This window comes from Erinaceus europaeus, chromosome 13 (genome assembly GCF_950295315.1).
Source record: "Erinaceus europaeus chromosome 13, mEriEur2.1, whole genome shotgun sequence".
In the NCBI taxonomy this organism is placed as follows: domain Eukaryota; kingdom Metazoa; phylum Chordata; class Mammalia; order Eulipotyphla; family Erinaceidae; genus Erinaceus; species Erinaceus europaeus.
Window position 1 is genome coordinate 98,857,668 of NC_080174.1, and position 18,194 is coordinate 98,875,861.

Consider the following 18,194-nt stretch of genomic DNA (forward strand, 5'->3'; position numbering starts at 1 on the left):
GGCTATATGGCCAGCCCAGGCTCACGTATTAAGCAGCAGGTTTCTGGAGCCAGGGCTTGAGAGAACAGATGGGAAAACCCCTCCCCACACCCCACCCAAACTACCAGGCCTTCCTTTATGAATCTTGATCCTTTTATTGAAATCAGTAAATTCATTTTTTAAACTGTTGCTTGTGGATGGCTAAAGACAGGGGTCTTCTTTCTTTCCTTTTTGTAATATATTTTTTATTTGTTTCCTTTTGTTGCCCTTGTTGTTTTATTGTTGTAGTTATTATTGTTGTTGTTGAATAGGACAGAGTGAAATGGAGAGAGGAGGGGAAGACAGAGAGGGGGAGAGAAAGACAGACACCCGCAGACCTGCTTCACCGCCTGTGAAGCGACTCCCCTGTAGGTGGGGAGCCGGGGGCTCGAACTGGGATCCTTAGGCCAGTCTCTGCGCTTCACGCCATGTGCACTTAACCCGCTGCGCCAACGCCCAGCGCCCAACTTCATTTTTTTTTAACCCAGATCACTGCTCAGCTCTGCTTTGTGGTGGTGCTGGGGCTAGAACCGGTGACCCCAGCTGTCTCAGGCATGCAAGGACCCTTTAATTTCAGAGTTGAGCCTAATTTCAGCTACGACCGTGCTAGGAGGCCCCCAGAGCCAGTCCAGAGATCTGCCTCACCCCAGTGCCAGCCCCCTTCTGCACCCCCACCCCAGGCAGTGACCGTGTCCTGAGGCTGGACAGCAGCCCTCCTGGATGTCCTCATCTGAGCCTGACACCGGCTGGCCGCATGCCCCTTCTGCCCGACTGACCTGCTGGCCACTGTGTCAGAGAGAAGGGCTTGCTCCGGCCTCTGTGTTTTGCCAGCTTGTGCTGAGGATGTCCGGCTGACAAGCCCTTCCGGGCGTCAGTGCCTGCCGGACTGTTCTAGCCTTCTCTGTGGCTTTTCTCCAGCCTTGATCCTTTCTCCCCCCCATCTCTCCCTCCTATTCTCTGTTCTCTCCTTCTCTCCCTTTCTTTCTCTCCCCCCCCCCTTCATTCTTTTTAGCATGCTTTTCCTTAAAAGTTTTTTAATCAATCAAATTTGAGGCAGAAAATAGGTTTTGTCACGCCTGGTCCTGGGGTGGTGTGGCTCTCACTCAGAGTCCTGACAGCCCCTCAATGCAGTAAGAAGGCCAAACAGAATATTTCTCGGGGAAAGTGCCCGTTTCCATGACGCTGTCCTTGTTGTCTGTGCGGCCCTCTCCCCAGGCTGCAGGGCTGACATGGCCTCAGGCCCTGTGAAAGGGCCAGCCAGTCAGAGGGGGTGTGTGAGGCAGGGCAGGGGGCACTGGGGGCGGGGGCGACAGCTGCCTGAGGGGAGCCGGGAGCAGGTAGGTGTCGGGGCAGGGAGCCTGGCCATGGCACAGACAGCTGAGCGCGGAGCAGGGTGACGCTTAGAAAGTACATCCTGGATCCAGAGGGGACTGATGGAGGAGGCCTCCCCATGCCAGCAGCCCCCACGCCTTCTGCACAGCTCCTTTCCTGGGTGTCCCTTCCCTTCCACCCTGCTGCTGCTTTCTGGGCCCCGCCACACCGGCACTGCTACTGCTCAGAGCAGCCTCTGCCTGCTTCCTGCTCCCAGGCCCACACCCCACAGCCCCTGGGGTCTCCCCTCTCTACCCCCTTCTCCCTCGTCCTTCTTCCCCTCTCCATCGTCCACCCTCTCCTCTCTTCTCGCTCTCTTTTATAATTAATGATTAGTTTTAATTGGTTTGCTTAGGCAGCCTGACAGCAAATTAACAGAAGCAAGCCCAGGGCTGGGCTGCTGGAGTGAGAGTCCACCGTGCTTGGGAGCCCCACGACGACTGGCCGGCATCAGGTAGGGCCAGGCTGCCAGAGAGAGGCTCCACCCTGGAGGCCACCTGGCCACACCTGCCCTGGAAAGCGGCAGTGAGAAGAAGGCAGCTAGGTCCTTGCATCCGCTCGGATTTTCTCAGGTCCTTTCCTCTGTCCTCCTGGTCCCCCTCCCTTCCACTCCCCATGGACAGGCAAGACTTGGTCCTCACCTCTGGAGATGGGGGCAAGTGAGAGGTGGGCACGGCTTGATTTGGGTGCCACTCACCTTCCTTTGTGCCCAGGGCAGGCGGGGCCAGCCCCCTGTCACCTCTGGGTGTCACTGCTTTTCCACATGTTCAAGAAGGGACTGGTCACAGCGAAGCTGAGCTCAGCTCAGCCTCCTGCCTGGGGGCTCTGGGCCCAGCTCTGCTGCTGATCTGCCCTGAACCTGTGTAGGCCTCAGCCTTTTGGTCTCCAGTTCCCTGGTCAGAGTACTTAAGATAAATAACATTGGGAGTGGTGGAAGGATGGATGGATGGATGGATGGATGGATGGATGGATGGATGGATGGAGAGATGGATGGAGAGATGGATGGAGAGATGGATGGAGAGATGAAGAGATGGGTAGAAAGATGGATGGATGATGGATGGAGAGATGGATGGATGGATGATGGATGGATGGATGATGGATGGATGATGGATGGATGGAGAGAGAGATGGATGGATGGATGGATGGATGGATGGATGGATGGATGGATGATGGATGGATGGAGAGAGAGATGGATGGATGGATGGATGATGGATGGATGGAGAGAGAGATGGATGGATGGATGGATGGATGATGGATGGATGGAGAGATGGACAGATGGAAGATGGATGGAGAGATGGAGGGATGGATGGATGATGGATGGATGGAGAGATGGATGGATGGATGGATGATGGGTGGATGGAGAGAGAGATGGATGGATGGATGGATGGATGGATGATGAATGGATGGAGAGATGGATGGATGGATGATGGACGGATGGAGAGAGAGATGGATGGATGGATGATGGATGGATGGAGAGAGAGATGGATGGATGGAGAGATGGACAGATGGAAGATGGATGGAGAGATGGAGGGATGGATGATGGCTGGCTGGATGGATGGATGGAAGATGGATGGATGAATCGATGGAGAGATGGATGATGGAGAGACAGATGGATGGAGAGATGGATGGATGGATGATGGATGGATGGGAAGATGGATGGATGGAGAGATGGATGAAAAGATGGCTGGGAGGATGAATGGATGGATGGATGGATGGATGGATGGATGGATGAGAAGATGGATGGATGATGGATGGATGGATGGATGGATGAGAAGATGGATGGATGATGGATGGATGGATGGATGGATGAGAAGATGGATGGATGATGGATGGATGGATGGAGAGATGGGTGGGAGGATGGAGAGATGGATGGGTGAGAAGATGGATGGATGGATGGATGGATGGATGGATGGATGGAGAGATGGATGGAGAGATGGATGGATGAGAAGAGGGATGGATAGATGGATGGATGGATGGATGGATGGATGGATGGATGGAGAGATGGATGGATGAGAAGAGGGATGGATGGATGGATGGATGGATGGAGAGATGGATGGATGGATGGATGGATGGATGGATGGATGGATGGATGGATGGAGAGATGGATGGAGAGATGGATGGATGAGAAGAGGGATGGATAGATGGATGGATGGATGGATGGATGGATGGATGGATGGAGAGATGGATGGATGAGAAGAGGGATGGATGGATGGATGGATGGATGGATGGATGGAGAGATGGATGGATGGATGGATGGATGGATGGATGGATGGATGGATGGATGGATGGAGAGATGGATGGATGAGAAGAGGGATGGATGGATGGATGGATGGATGGATGGATGGAGAGATGGACTGCTGTCACAGAGTGGAAATGTTGGCCAAGGAACTCTGTTCTTTCCCTCAACCAGGAGAGCCCGTTTCACTTCAGCCTTGGCAAACATGGGGCTGCTGCTGTCCTGTCTCCTGTCCTCTCCTCAGAACCTCTGCTAATGGCAGTGACCCTCAGGTGCCCTGCCTGGAGTGTGCCCATGCACTCAGCCACAGCCACAGGGCCCAGACACTCGGGGCAGCGAGGAGCAGAAAGGTGGGGGCTGGGCTGTTAAACTTCTCACCCCCGCCCCACACACACCAGTGTCTCTGATCCCCACCTCAAACCACTCCTGCTGCTGTCAGCCAGGCCGCCTGCCCAGGGCCGAGTGAGGGACGGGCGTGGGCACTTGTATCCGTGCAGGGCACCCTGCATCAGGCCTCCCTGTCCCTCCCTGCCCCCCAGCCAGCTCCGGGAAAGTTTCCTCCCTGGTTGTTCTCTGTGATCAGATCTGCAAGTCACTCTCTAAGCTTCTTGTCACATTCTGACTTAATGAAGTGCAACTGCTGGGGGACTTGGGTTCAGCGCTCCAGTCTCCCCGCTCCCTTGTTGTCAGAAAACAGGGGCGGTTGGGGACAGCAACACTGCACTGCAAGTCGTTATCATTCCGGTCAGTCTGTTTAACACAAAATTAAACAAAGAACTAATTAGTGCCTCATGAATTAATAAGTGCACAGTTGCCAGGGAGGCTGGGAGGGGAGAAAAAGGTGGTGGAAGGGAGATACTGCAGTTGTGGAGTTGGGGGGCGTTGGGGGTTCGAGAGAGGCTGGCCGGGGCATCTGGAGAGAGCTCAGGCAGGAGAGTGTATGACGGGCAGATGAAGCAGGCGGGGTGAACCTGGGGCCGGTCACTGCTCCCCTGCCCCCTGGCACCTAGGCAAGGCTCTCCGTCCTCTCTGCTGCCCTCCTCCGGCTTGGCCGGCTCTCTCCAGACCCCGCTTCTCACCGTGTGGACCAGATGGTGTCGGAGGCCCACAGGGCAACCCCACCACCTGCTCAGTACCCACAGTGCCCTTGTCTGGCAGGTGGGCTCTGCCCCGGTGGGCACCCTCTGCCCAGGCTACCAGGGGAATGCGGGCACAGGACCAGCCTCCTGAGAATGTGTCAGACGCAATTAGTATTATCTGTCTAAAGATGTCTGGGGAGGGCAGGCCATGGGGCAGGGTGGCATCCGGGGAGCCTGGCACAAGGTCACCTCCCGTCTCACAATCCCCCCAATCTGATTTGGGGATTACACGGACTAAGGAAATTGGCGTTATTCCTCTTACATCACTGATAAGCCACAAACGAGGGAGTGGGTAGAAAAGAGAAGAAACACAGCAAACACTTTGAGTGGGGAGGGGGCTCTGAGGCAGGGCACCAGGGCAGGGGCGCTTGGCACCAGGTGGGGAGCAGGGCTGAGAAGGACCCTTGGGGTGGCCAGTCCACAGACAGAATCTGTGACGGGCTGGTCCACATACGGTGTGGGAAGGAGGGCTGAGCAGAGCTGCACTGGGCTGCGCTGGGCGGTGCTGGCTCAAGCACCCACACTGACAGGCTTTCCAGCTAATGCCGGGGGCTTCAACTCAGCAGCGGGACTCCCGGACAGGAGGTGCTGGGAGCTAGTTACTCCAGGACAGGAGGTGCTGGGAGCTAGTTACTCCAGGACAGCAGGTGCTGGGAGCTAGTTACTCCAGGACAGGAGGTGCTGGGAGCTAGTTACTCCAGGACAGCAGGTGCTGGGAGCTAGTTACTCCAGGACAGCAGGTGCTGGGAGCTAGTTACTCCAGGACAGGAGGTGCTGGGAGCTACTTACTCTAGGACAGCAGGTGCTGGGAGCTAGTTAGTCCAGGACATCAGGTGCTGGGAGCTAGTTACTCCAGGACAGCGGGTGCTGGGAGCTAGTTACTCCAGGACAGCGGGTGCTGGGAGCTAGTTACTCCAGGACAGCGGATGCTGGGAGCTAGTTACTCCAGGACAGCGGGTGCTGGGAGTTAGGTACTCCAGGACAGCAGGTGCTGGGAGTTAGTTACTCTAGGACAGCAGGTGCTGGGAGCTAGTTACTCCAGGACAGCGGGTGCTGGGAGCTAGTTACTCCAGGACAGCGGGTGCTGGGAGCTAGGTACTCCAGGACAGTGGGTGCCGGGAGCTAGTTACTCCAGGACAGGAGGTGCCGGGAGCTAGTTACTCCAGGACAGCGGGTGCTGGGAGCTAGTTACTCTAGGACAGCGGGTGCTGGGAGCTAGTTACTCCAGGACATCGGGTGCTGGGAGCTAGTTACTCCAGGACAGCGGGTGCTGGGAGCTAGGTACTCCAGGACAGCGGGTGCTGGGAGCTAGTTACTCCAGGACAGCGGGTGCTGGGAGCTAGTTACTCCAGGACATCGGGTGCTGGGAGCTAGTTACTCCAGGACAGTGAGTGCTGGGAGCTAGTTACTCCAGGACAGCGGGTGCTGGGAGCTAGTTACTCCAGGACAGCGGGTGCTGGGAGCTAGTTACTCCAGGACAGCGGGTGCTGGGAGCTAGTTACTCCAGGACAGCGGGTGCTGGGAGCTAGTTACTCCAGGACAGCGGGTGCTGGGAGCTAGTTACTCCAGGACAGGAGGTGCTGGGAGCTAGTTACTCCAGGACAGCAGGTGCTGGGAGCTAGTTACTCCAGGACAGCAGGTGCTGGGAGCTAGTTACTCCAGGACAGCAGATGCTGGGAGCTAGTTACTCCAGGACAGGAGGTGCTGGGAGCTAGTTACTCCAGGACAGCGGGTGCTGGGAGCTACTTACTCCAGGACAGCGGGTGCTGGGAGCTAGTTACTCCAGGACAGCGGGTGCTGGGAGCTAGTTACTCCAGGACAGCGGGTGCTGGGAGCTAGGTACTCCAGGACAGGAGGTGCTGGGAGCTAGGTACTCCAGGAAAGGAGGTGCTGGGAGCTAGGTACTCCAGGACAGCAGGTGCTGGGAGCTAGTTACTCCAGGACAGGAGGTGCTGGGAGCTAGTTACTCCAGGACAGCGGGTTCTGGGAGCTAGGTACTCCCGGACAGCGGGTGCTGGGAGCTAGGTACTCCCGGACAGCGGGTGCTGGGAGCTAGTTACTCCCGGACAGGAGGTGCTGGGAGCTAGTTACTCCAGGACATCAGGTGCTGGGAGCTAGTTACTCCCGGACAGGAGGTGCTGGGAGCTAGTTACTCCAGGACATCAGGTGCTGGGAGCTAGTTACTCCAGGACAGCAGGTGCTGGGAGCTAGTTACTCCAGGACAGCGGGTGCTGGGAGCTAGTTACTCCAGGACAGGAGGTGCCGGGAGCTAGGTACTCCAGGACAGTGGGTGCTGGGAGCTAGTTACTCCAGGACAGGAGGTGCCGGGAGCTAGTTACTCCAGGACAGCGGGTGCCGGGAGCTAGTTACTCTAGGACAGCGGGTGCCGGGAGCTAGTTACTCCAGGACATCGGGTGCTGGGAGCTAGTTACTCCAGGACAGCGGGTGCTGGGAGCTAGTTACTCCAGGACAGCGGGTGCTGGGAGTTAGTTACTCTAGGACAGCAGGTGCTGGGAGCTAGTTACTCCAGGACAGCGGGTGCTGGGAGCTAGTTACTCCAGGACAGCGGGTGCTGGGAGCTAGGTACTCCAGGACAGCGGGTGCCGGGAGCTAGTTACTCCAGGACAGGAGGTGCCGGGAGCTAGTTACTCCAGGACAGCGGGTGCCGGGAGCTAGTTACTCTAGGACAGCGGGTGCTGGGAGCTAGTTACTCCAGGACATCGGGTGCTGGGAGCTAGTTACTCCAGGACAGCGGGTGCTGGGAGCTAGGTACTCCAGGACAGCGGGTGCTGGGAGCTAGTTACTCCAGGACAGCGGGTGCTGGGAGCTAGTTACTCCAGGACATCGGGTGCTGGGAGCTAGTTACTCCAGGACAGTGAGTGCTGGGAGCTAGTTACTCCAGGACAGCGGGTGCTGGGAGCTAGTTACTCCAGGACAGCGGGTGCTGGGAGCTAGTTACTCCAGGACAGCGGGTGCTGGGAGCTAGTTACTCCAGGACATCGGGTGCTGGGAGCTAGTTACTCCAGGACAGGAGGTGCTGGGAGCTAGTTACTCCAGGACAGCAGGTGCTGGGAGCTAGTTACTCCAGGACAGCGGGTGCTGGGAGCTAGTTACTCCAGGACAGCGGGTGCTGGGAGCTCGTTACTCCAGGACAGCGGGTGCTGGGAGCTACTTACTCCAGGACAGCGGGTGCTGGGAGCTAGTTACTCCAGGACAGCGGGTGCTGGGAGCTAGTTACTCCAGGACAGCGGGTGCTGCGAGCTAGGTACTCCAGGACAGGAGGTGCTGGGAGCTAGGTACTCCAGGAAAGGAGGTGCTGGGAGCTAGGTACTCCAGGACAGCAGGTGCTGGGAGCTAGTTACTCCAGGACAGGAGGTGCTGGGAGCTAGTTACTCCAGGACAGCAGGTTCTGGGAGCTAGGTACTCCCGGACAGCGGGTGCTGGGAGCTAGGTACTCCCGGACAGCGGGTGCTGGGAGCTAGTTACTCCCGGACAGGAGGTGCTGGGAGCTAGTTACTCCAGGACATCAGGTGCTGGGAGCTAGTTACTCCAGGACAGCAGGTGCTGGGAGCTAGTTACTCCAGGACAGCGGGTGCTGGGATCTAGTTACTCCAGGACAGCGGGTGCTGAGAGCTAGGTACTCCAGGACAATGGGTGCTGGGAGCTAGTTACTCCAGGACAGGAGGTGCCGGGAGCTAGTTACTCCAGGACAGCGGGTGCCGGGAGCTAGTTACTCTAGGACAGCGGGTGCTGGGAGCTAGTTACTCCAGGACATCGGGTGCTGGGAGCTAGTTACTCCAGGACAGCGGGTGCTGGGAGCTAGTTACTCCAGGACAGCAGGTGCTGGGAGTTAGTTACTCTAGGACAGCAGGTGCTGGGAGCTAGTTACTCCTGGACAGGAGGTGCTGGGAGCTAGTTACTCCAAGACAGCGGGTGCTGGGAGCTAGGTACTCCAGGACAGGAGGTGCTGGGAGCTAGGTACTCCAGGAAAGGAGGTGCTGGGAGCTAGGTACTCCAGGACAGCAGGTGCTGGGAGCTAGTTACTCAAGGACAGGAGGTGCTGGGAGCTAGTTACTCCAGGACAGCGGGTTCTGGGAGCTAGGTACTCCCGGACAGCGGGTGCTGGGAGCTAGTTACTCCCGGACAGGAGGTGCTGGGAGCTAGTTACTCCAGGACATCAGGTGCTGGGAGCTAGTTACTCCAGGACAGCAGGTGCTGGGAGCTAGTTACTCCAGGACAGGAGGTGCTGGGAGCTAGTTACTCCAGGACAGGAGGTGCTGGGAGCTAGTTACTCCAGGACAGCGGGTGCTGGGAGCTACTTACTCCAGGACAGCGGGTGCTGGGAGCTAGTTACTTCAGGACAGCAGGTGCTGGGAGCTAGGTACTCCAGGACAGGAGGTGATGGGAGCTAGGTACTCCAGGACAGGAGGTGCTGGGAGCTAGGTACTCCAGGACAGCAGGTGCTGGGAGCTAGTTACTCCAGGACAGGAGGTGCTGGGAGCTAGTTACTCCAGGACAGCGGGTTCTGGGAGCTAGGTACTCCCGGACAGCGGGTGCTGGGAGGTAGTTACTCCCGGACAGGAGGTGCTGGGAGCTAGTTACTCCAGGACATCAGGTGCTGGGAGCTAGTTACTCCAGGACAGCAGGTGCTGGGAGCTAGTTACTCCAGGACAGCAGGTGCTGGGAGCTAGTTACTCCAGGACAGCAGGTGCTGGGAGTTAGTTACTCTAGGACAGGAGCTGCTGGGAGCTAGTTACTCCAGGACAGCAGGTGCTGGGAGCTAGTTACTCCAGGACAGCGGGTGCTGGGAGCTAGTTACTCCAGGACAGCGGGTGCTGGGAGCTAGTTACTCCAGGACAGCGGGTGCTGGGAGCTAGTTACTCCAGGACAGCGGGTGCTGGGAGCTACTTACTCCAGGACAGCGGGTGCTGGGAGCTAGTTACTCCAGGACAGCGGGTTCTGGGAGCTAGTTACTCCAGGACAGCGGGTGCTGGGAGCTAGTTACTCCAGGACAGCGGGTGCTGGGAGCTAGTTACTCCAGGACAGCGGGTGCTGGGAGCTAGTTACTCCAGGACAGCGGGTGCTGGGAGCTAGTTACTCCAGGACAGCGGGTGCTGGGAGCTAGTTACTCCAGGACAGCGGGTGCTGGGAGCTAGTTACTCCAGGACATCAGGTGCTGGGAGCTAGTTACTCCAGGACAGCAGGTGCTGGAAGCTAGTTACTCCAGGACAGGAGCTGCTGCGAGTTGCGGTTTTTTGGTGCCAGGACTCCTGACCTCTCAGTGGCCCTTGCTGTGCAGAGAGCAGCCTGGCGTCTCTCATCTTTGTTCCTCAGGTTCAGGGAGAGACAGGGATGAGACTGGTGATGCATCTGTCCCTGTCACAGGCCCGTGTGCTCAGCCACTGAAGCCCCTGCAAGCCCCCGTGGCTCTGCACATGGTTGACTTTGTTCTTCTTGTGTGGGGTTGTCCTGGGGGCATCACACCTTCTGGGCTTTCCCTGCAGTCACGTGACCTAGGCAGCACCAGCTCAGTGTACCTGTGTGTGACCCTCCGCTGGCCCTGGAATCTCAGCCTGAACGTGGCAGGGAGGGTGTCTGGGGAGACGAGGGTGTCCTCCTGGACCTGGGGAGAGGGTGTCTAGGGAGACGAGGGTGTCCTCCTGGACCTGGGGAGGGGGTGTCCTCCTGGACCTGGGGAGAGGGTGTCTGGGGAGACGAGGGTGTCCTCCTGGACCTGGGGAGAGGGTGTCTGGGGATATGAGGGTGTCCTCCTGAATCTGGGGAGGGGGTGTCTGGGGAGACGAGGGTGTCCTCCTGGACCTGGGGAGGGGGTGTCTGGGGAATCGAGGGTATCCTGCCTAGATCTAGAAAGACTGACAGGCCCTCTCTCCCTCCCCAGGATGAAGTGACACCCCTGCAGTGTGAGAGGAACGTCTGGGACCCACTACAAGGTAAGGCCAGGTGACACCCCCAGCCCATGCTTGTGCCATCTCCCCAGTAGGGGACACTTGCGGGTGTCCCCAGGTCCAGCTCTGGAGTAGACAGACAGGAAACTGAAGCCACGCTGCCCACCGGACCTGGCAGGAAGGACCCCCCACCACACACACACACCACACACGCACACGTGCACACTCACACGCACACACACGCACACATGCACATGCACACGCACACATGCACACTCACACGCACACATGCACATGCACACACACTCACACGCACACATGCACACACACACACGCGCGCGCACACGCGCACACATACACACACACAGGAGTTTCTGAGGACTGGGAGGCCACAGTGGGCTGGGGACAGGTCCTGCACCTATGCCATCTCCACACCACTTACAGCGAGGAAAGTACAAGGATCTGAAGGCTCTGGAACCCCAGCCCAGCACTGGGGGAGGAGGCTGGGGGCTGTGGTGCAGGGCTCTCCCCCTGCCTGAGTCCTGGGGTGACTGAAGGAACTCGGGGCCACCGGGCCTGGCCCCAGGCAGCGCCGTGTCAGAGGTGACCGGTGGAACGCCAGTGTTATGTAAATACCAGGGCCTGCCCGGCGGGAGGGCCGTCGGCCACGGCCATCCATCATCAAGGCGGCAGGCGGGGACAGACGGCACCGTGTGCCGGGCTCCGAACCTGTTTGTTTTCCCTTTGTCTCTGGCAATTCGGCCCTGGCTGCAACCGGCTCCCGGGTTTTGTCCTGCTGGACCCCTCCCCCCAGGCGGACGGAGGGAAGGGAGGCGATTCCCCAGGCTCCCAGTGCGGCTTCCCTTTGGGACTTCAAAGGCTCCCCGGCATTGTCTGTGCCCGCGGGGGCTGTGGCCCCGCAAACGTGATCAGAGGCGCCGGTGTAGGGCAGGCCCGGCCCGAGCCCTGCGCTCTCGCTGGGGTCTGTGGATTCCTCCCTTTGCCCTCAGCACCACCCTGGTTACAGCCCCACTCCGGGGCCTTTCTCCATGCCTTTCTACCCCCAGCGCCCCCCAGGCTGCCCCCGTCCTGCTGTCCTGTCCTTCCCCCTCTGCCAGCCACACCCTTGTCCTCTCGTGACAAGGAGCATTCTGGAAAGTCTGGCCCCTCCTGTCCCCCAGGAGAATGAAGGCACCCAGGGCTGTCTGCTTGGAGGAGCAAACAAGTTGCTTGTTTGTTTGTCTGTCCCCAACCCCTGCTGCTCTCCCTCTGGGGAGGCCACTGCCTTCTTCCCCAGCTCACACACCCCTGGGTGAGGGGAGAGCCCTGTGTCCCGGGTCTAAAACCCAGGCCCCAGGTGCCTTCATTCTCTGGGCTAGCCAAGTCCAGCCAACTTCAGGGCCGACGTTGGCCCACTGCTTGTTTTTATAAATAAAGCTTTATTGGCACACAGCCACACCCACTAAAAGAGCCCATCAGCTAAGGCCGTCCACTGGGCAAGGGCATGGCTGAGGGGTGCAGCAGAGTGTGGAGCCCTCGGCATTTCCCTTCAGACTTGTGTGGGAAGAGCCTGCTGTGCCCTGCTCTCCCCTTGTAAGGCGTGATATGTAGTCAGTACGTAACCCGAAACTCGCCGTTAAACCCTTTAATGTGGATGGTTCCCTGGCATTGTGCCTTCCCGTGTGTGAACACCACTCTGCACTGTGCTCTGTCTCCACAGAATTGTTCCTTGGGGTCCAGTGTTTGTGTCGAGCTCCTTACAGTCCTGGCTTCTGTGGGCTTCCCGTCCTTTCTCCCCAGTTGCCTCTAACTAGACATTCCAGCTCTGCTGCCCTGACAGCCCTTGTCTGTTCCTGGCCTGCCAGGGGCCCTGTGTCTCCGTCCCGTAACTCTGAGCAGGTGCCCTGTCCTCTGCCATGAAGCAGAGACAGGAGCAGCTACTCGGAAGGGGTCTTGCAGAGCAAGAGGCTGGTGGCGTCCAGCTTGGAGCCTGGCAGCTCCTGGGTCCCCATGGGGCCTGTGGCCATCCCGGACAGTTTCCACAGAGTCCATCACCCCACTCTACACTGGGACTTCTCAATTTGATTTCTTGGGGGAAATAAGGTTCTCCATGCTGGTGAACACCACGGGAGAAGTCCACCCAGAGCAGACTGGGAGCCGCCAAGTTCAGGGCTCCCCGCCCCCCCGCCCGCTGATGCGAGGCCGGGCACACAGCTGCCCTGTCTCAGTGCCAGTCTCTCCATCCCAAGGGGGCTCCTAAGCCCCTCACTCGCACACTGCTTCTCCGCTGCTGGGGGTCTTGAGGAATGCCAGGGGGGCTGTGTTCTCGCTGGCTAAGCCCATGTCCGGTTCACACGAGGGCCGGTCCTGGGAAAGGCGGGGGCTGCTCTGACTGCCACCTGCGCCCAGAGGCCATGGGGAAAGGCCGGGGCAGGGGCGGGGGCGGGGCCTGGGGAGGGGGTCGGAACCAGAGCTGTGTCCCATCACTGCCCCCTCCATGAGCTGCCGCCCTTCCCCTCCTTTCCCCTCCCGGCCTGCTCTGAGTCCCACTAGCTTCTGTTCTCCCGGCCTCCCTTCCCAGCCTCCCTTCCCAGCCTCCTACAAGCTCCAAATACCCCCGCTCTCCTCCCTCTCTCCTCTCTCCTTTTCATCCACTCCGAAGGCTTTACTTTACTTCCTTGTCACCCTAATTGATTGCATTAACCTTTCAGCGTACTGGATTTCCTCAGCATCGTGCAGAGAGCCCTGGCAATATGCTTATAATCTGAGGCATAATGGACAGTTTGCAGTCAACAGGCCCCACTCCCGCTCTGCCACCGGCCCTGCTGACATCTCTTTTGCCCAGGCCACCGGGGTTGCCAGCAGGGGCGGGCAGTGCGCGAGGGCGGAGAAGTGGCCGGCAAGGTGGGAGCCCATGGGCTTCCCTGCCTCTCTCTCCTGGCTCCACTGCAGCCCTGCTTCAGCTGCTCCAGGCTTCTTGGCTCAAATCCTGCCAGACCTCTGGTCTCCATGTGCCTCTCATCCAGCTCTGTTCCTGGAGCTCCTCTCCTGCTGAATGAGCGGCCCAGGGGTCCATCCTAGCCCAGGGAAACAAGAGTTAAAGTGCCACCTCCTTACTTGCTCCAGAGGCTTTGGGGAGAGACTCGGTGATCACCTCGGGAGAGACAGTGAGACGGAGTTTATCTGGGTCCCCTGGGCCAGGCAGAGGTGGCCATGGCCTGCTGGAGGCTGGGCCCACGCTTACAGAAAGGTGTGGGAACAAGACAGAAAAACAGAAGGGTCTGCTGAAGCCAAGGGAGAGAGAGACATAGACACCCCACCCCCAGGGGCTGGCTGGAGCTGGATGCATGAGGAGTGGGCCCTGCAGCCCCCGACCAGGGCCAGCCTCGCTCCCTGCTCCCAGGGTCCTGCAGCCTGAGCCCGGGAAGCTGGCTCGGTGGGAGACACGCCCACCTTTATGTCCCCTGTGAGCCCCCCTGCACCTGTGAGCAGCCCCGCTGTTTACACCAGGGGTGGGAAGGCCAGGATGCTGGAGCAGAACAGGCCTGGCACCTGCAGCTGGTGAACGGTCAGCTCTCAGATGAGCACTGGGCACCTGCCGGGCCCGAGGTTGCTGAAGGAGCTGGCTCGTGCCAGCTGCCGAGTGCCAGGAGCTGGAACACCAGGATGGGGCTGCCAACCCTCAGGCCGGCCCCCCGCCCGCCCACCCGCCCAGTCAGTTGGGTCTTCACTCCTGACAGACGGCTGTTGGCTGAACGCATTAGTGTCAGACGGAAGGAGCAGGACAGAAGCTTAGCCCCGGTGCCCCTCCCTGGCCCTCCCTGCCTGTCTTCTCCTTCTGACCACCCCGCACGCCCCTGCCATCATTCCATCACCACCAAGGGCAAGTTTTGGGAAGACAGGGCTGGGCCCAGGTCCTTCCCCTCCTCTCCCAGGGATTTGAGGGGTGGAAGAAGCAAGCCCGGCGAGCCAGTGAAAGTTTGGTGATTGTCAGTGTCGGGAGCCGCTAAATAACCCTGTAACTAGTATGAAGGTGAATTCATGGTCCGCTGAGCCTGGAAATATGAGCACTCCATGCAGCCGTCCGCCCGCCACTCTGGGCAGACTCCTCTCCAGGGACCAGCGAGAGAGGTGGGAGGAGGCCCAGGCACGCTCCCACCCCCGCCAGGGTCAGCCACCACGCGGGGCGCGGGGGGGGGGGGGAGGGGGCTCACCAGGTCCTGGGGCTGCTCAGCCGCTTGCCTGGACCCCGGCCCAGCCCCTGGGAGGCCAGCTGTCTGCCCGGGCCTGGGGGGGGGCTGCCGCCGATCACGGGGTCCTCCTGAGCCCTGGCCACCGCTCCTGTCGGCTCCCCACCCGGCCCCCTTTCAAGCTGCCTGATGGGATAGACTCCACAGGCCGACCTGTGTCTCACAAGGTTTTTCAGCCACCCTGCTGCGTCCAGGATCCCTCACTCTCCCCCGAGAAACACCTCACTCTCATTAACAGCCACCGTGGTTCCCTTGGACCCCCCCCCCCCCCCGCCCCAGGCAATGACTCATTACTGTCCCCTTTGTTGCCGAGAAGGCCAGTGGCCTGGTTAAGGTGGTGGTCAGAGAGTGATGGGACTGGAGTTCGAACCCGACCCCCCCCCTCCCCACGTGTCCTACTCCACGTGCCTAGCAGCACGGCACCATCCAGACACGCGGTCCCAGGCGGCGAGGAACGCGGCTCTCCCTAGGCCACTCACAAGCCCTCTAAGAGAACTAAAGGGCCTCCCCAGAAGGACAGGCAGCTCCCTCCCCTGGACATGCCCTCAGCTTCTCTTCCACACCCAGGCTCCTGGGAGGGAGGGTTGGCACGGAGTTGCAGCCTGCGGGAGGGAGCTCAAGGGGCCCGGGAGGCTCAGTGGCTTCAGGTCTTCCAAGGAGGAAGCGTTGGGTCTCAGAGGGCTGCTGCCAGCACGGCGTCCAGGTCCAGTGCAGGGCTCGGGCCTGCAGGCTGGCAGCGCCCGGGGTGACCACTGCCACCGGGGCCCTGCCGCCAGCCCTGCCTGACCTGCTGTCTCTCGGACTCTGGCATGTTGTTGCTGCTGCTCTGCTCCTTCTCTGCCTCTGCTTTTTTCTTTTCTTTCTTTCTCTCTTTTTTCCCCCCACGACATTTGTTACCGGGCTCTGTGCCTGTGTGATGACTCCACTGCTCCCCAGGGCTACCCTCTTCTTTTGCTTTAATAGAAAGTAGGAGAGAGAGAGGAGGAGAGGGAGGAGGGGGGGTGGGAGGGCAGTAGTGGCACGTCTGGTTAAGCACACACATCACCATGCACAAGGACCGGGGTTCGAGTCCCTGCTCCCCACCTTTGGGGGGGGAGATTCATGAGTGGTGAAGTAGGTCTGCAGGTGTCTTTCTCCCTCTCTATCTCTTCCTCCTCTTTCAATTTCCCTCTGTCCAATTGAATAAAATGAAAGCAAAAAAAAAGGGAGTGGCCGCTGGGATCTGTGGCTTTGCAGTGCCAGCCAAAAAAGAGAGAGGGAGAGGGGGAGAGAGAGAGAGAGGGAGAGGGAGAGAGGGAGAGAGAGAGAGAGAGAAGGAGAGGGAGAGAGAGAGAGAGGGAGAGAGAGGCAGAGAGAGGCAGAGAGAAAGGCAGAGAAGGGGGGCAGAGAGAGAGAGAGGCAGAGGGGGCAGAGAGAGAGGTAGAGAGAGAGAGGTAGAGAGAGAGGCAGAGAGGGGGCAAAGAGAGAGAGGGAGAGAGAGGCAGTGAGAGAGAGAGGCAGTGAGAGAGAGAGAGAGGCAGAGAGAGGCAGGGAGAGAGAGAGAGGCAGGGAGAGAGAGAGGCAGAGAGAGAGAGGCAGAGAGAGAGAGAGAGAGAGAGAGAGAGAGGACGCCTGCAGCACTGCCCCATCACTTGTGAAGCTCCCCCATAGGTGGGGACGGGACTTGAACTAGGCCCCCCGCAGGTGGGGTGTGTGCCACCTCCCAGCCTGTCCTGTTGCTTCCTCTCTGCCTTTTTCTCCCTCACACCACACTTTCCCACCGAAGGGAAGGAAATTGGAAGAGCGAGCTCCTGCAGTCCCCCTCTCCCACCTGCAAAGTCGGTTCTGCCCCAGACAAGAGCAGTGTGGGCCTGGCAGAGGGAGGTGGGCAGACAGAGCGCCTGCTGGATTCGGTTTGGGGGTTTTTCCTCCTTCTCTCTCTCTCTCCAAAGCAGAGGATCCGGCCGGGCCAGTTTGGATATTTATTAAGAAAAAGCCAAAGATAATTAACTTTTTTGTTTTTGTTTGGTTTGCGGTGCCTCCCTGCCGGCACTCCTGCCTGCCTGGCAAATTAAAGCTGTTCCTTCTTCCCGGGCACTGGCCTGCCAGCAGCTCTGTGGCCAGCTACCCACCCTGCCACCCAGCCTGGGGCTCAGACCCGGGGTCCTGCTACGGCCCCACCAATGCCACCTCCCCAGGCTCACCTGAGGTGCCCTAGAGCAGCCTTGAGAGCCCAGTGAGTATGGGGAGGGGCTGGAGGGAGGGCAGCCTTGGGGCCGCCATCCCTAAAAGGAGACGGGTGGCAGCCCCTGGGAGTCCGGCCTAGAGCCAGGCTACTTCTCCAGTTCTGGGGTGCCGGCTGCGGCAGGCAGGCGGGCTGGTTAGCACAGGGAGGCGTCCGACCGGAGCCGGGTCTGTTCCCAGCTCTTCTCCCAGGAGGCTGGTTCTCAGCCAGGACCCAGGGCCCCTAGGAATGTTCCGGCAAAGACTGGAGGCCCCAGGACCCACCCCCTGGTGTCTGTCCACCTTCCACGGGCTGCTCTGTCCACCACTAAGCCCACGCTGTTCGGGGCCTCCCTGGCAGGATTGTGAGAGCTACAGTATGGGCAGGAAATAAATAGAGCCATGCAGAGCCCGGGGACCGGGCTGTGGTGCAGTGAGCCCAGACCTGTCCATGGCCCTGGGTGGCAGCTCGAGGTCTCTGGGGGGGGTGAGGGCATCTGAGAGCCTGAGCAGTCCGGGCAGGGGGGAGCTGCCCGGTGGAGGTGTGCTGGGTGGCTAGAGGAGTCTCGCCCACCCCTCCCTGCCCTACCCTGCCCTCCCTCTGACACCCCCACCCAGCCACTAGCTCCCACCTCACGGCAAGGCTGCCGGGTGAGGGTCTTCAGGGCACCTTCTTGGGTGCTGGACACAGAACAGGGCGTTTTTCAAGGGTTTTGCTGGTCTTCTTTTTTTTCTCTGAAATATAAGGATGTGCAATTTTTTTGGTTTCAATTTAGCATTGGAGAATTTTATAATTTAGTAATTAAAATCTCTGATAGGCTTTAGAAATTGCGGCTAATTGAATTTAATGGGAAGATGATTTTCAATTTTATTTGATTACCGGGACCCCTGGCATCGGTATTTATGGGAAAAAAATGGGAAATGTGCTGTGTGGGCTAAGATGGCATAATTGAATTAGGGGTAATCGGATTTCTCCGTCATGAATTTCACTATAATTTTCCTATAATCTTCCATTAGATATCTAGTTTACAAATATTCACAAAGAAATGAAGCTCTTTTGGAATGGAGATTG

The 18,194-nt window shown here is 59.0% G+C and overlaps 1 protein-coding gene across 2 annotated transcripts in view; it reads left to right on the top strand.

Moving 5' to 3' along the window:
- CASZ1 (castor zinc finger 1) overlaps window positions 1–18,194 on the top strand; it is a 137,526-nt gene that overhangs the window by 48,145 nt on the left and 71,187 nt on the right. For both annotated transcript variants that reach the window (XM_060170913.1, XM_060170914.1), the window contains exon 2: window positions 10,664–10,715. In XM_060170913.1, coding sequence (XP_060026896.1) covers window positions 10,664–10,715 — 52 coding nt within the window. The remainder of the gene's footprint in view (window positions 1–10,663; window positions 10,716–18,194) is intronic.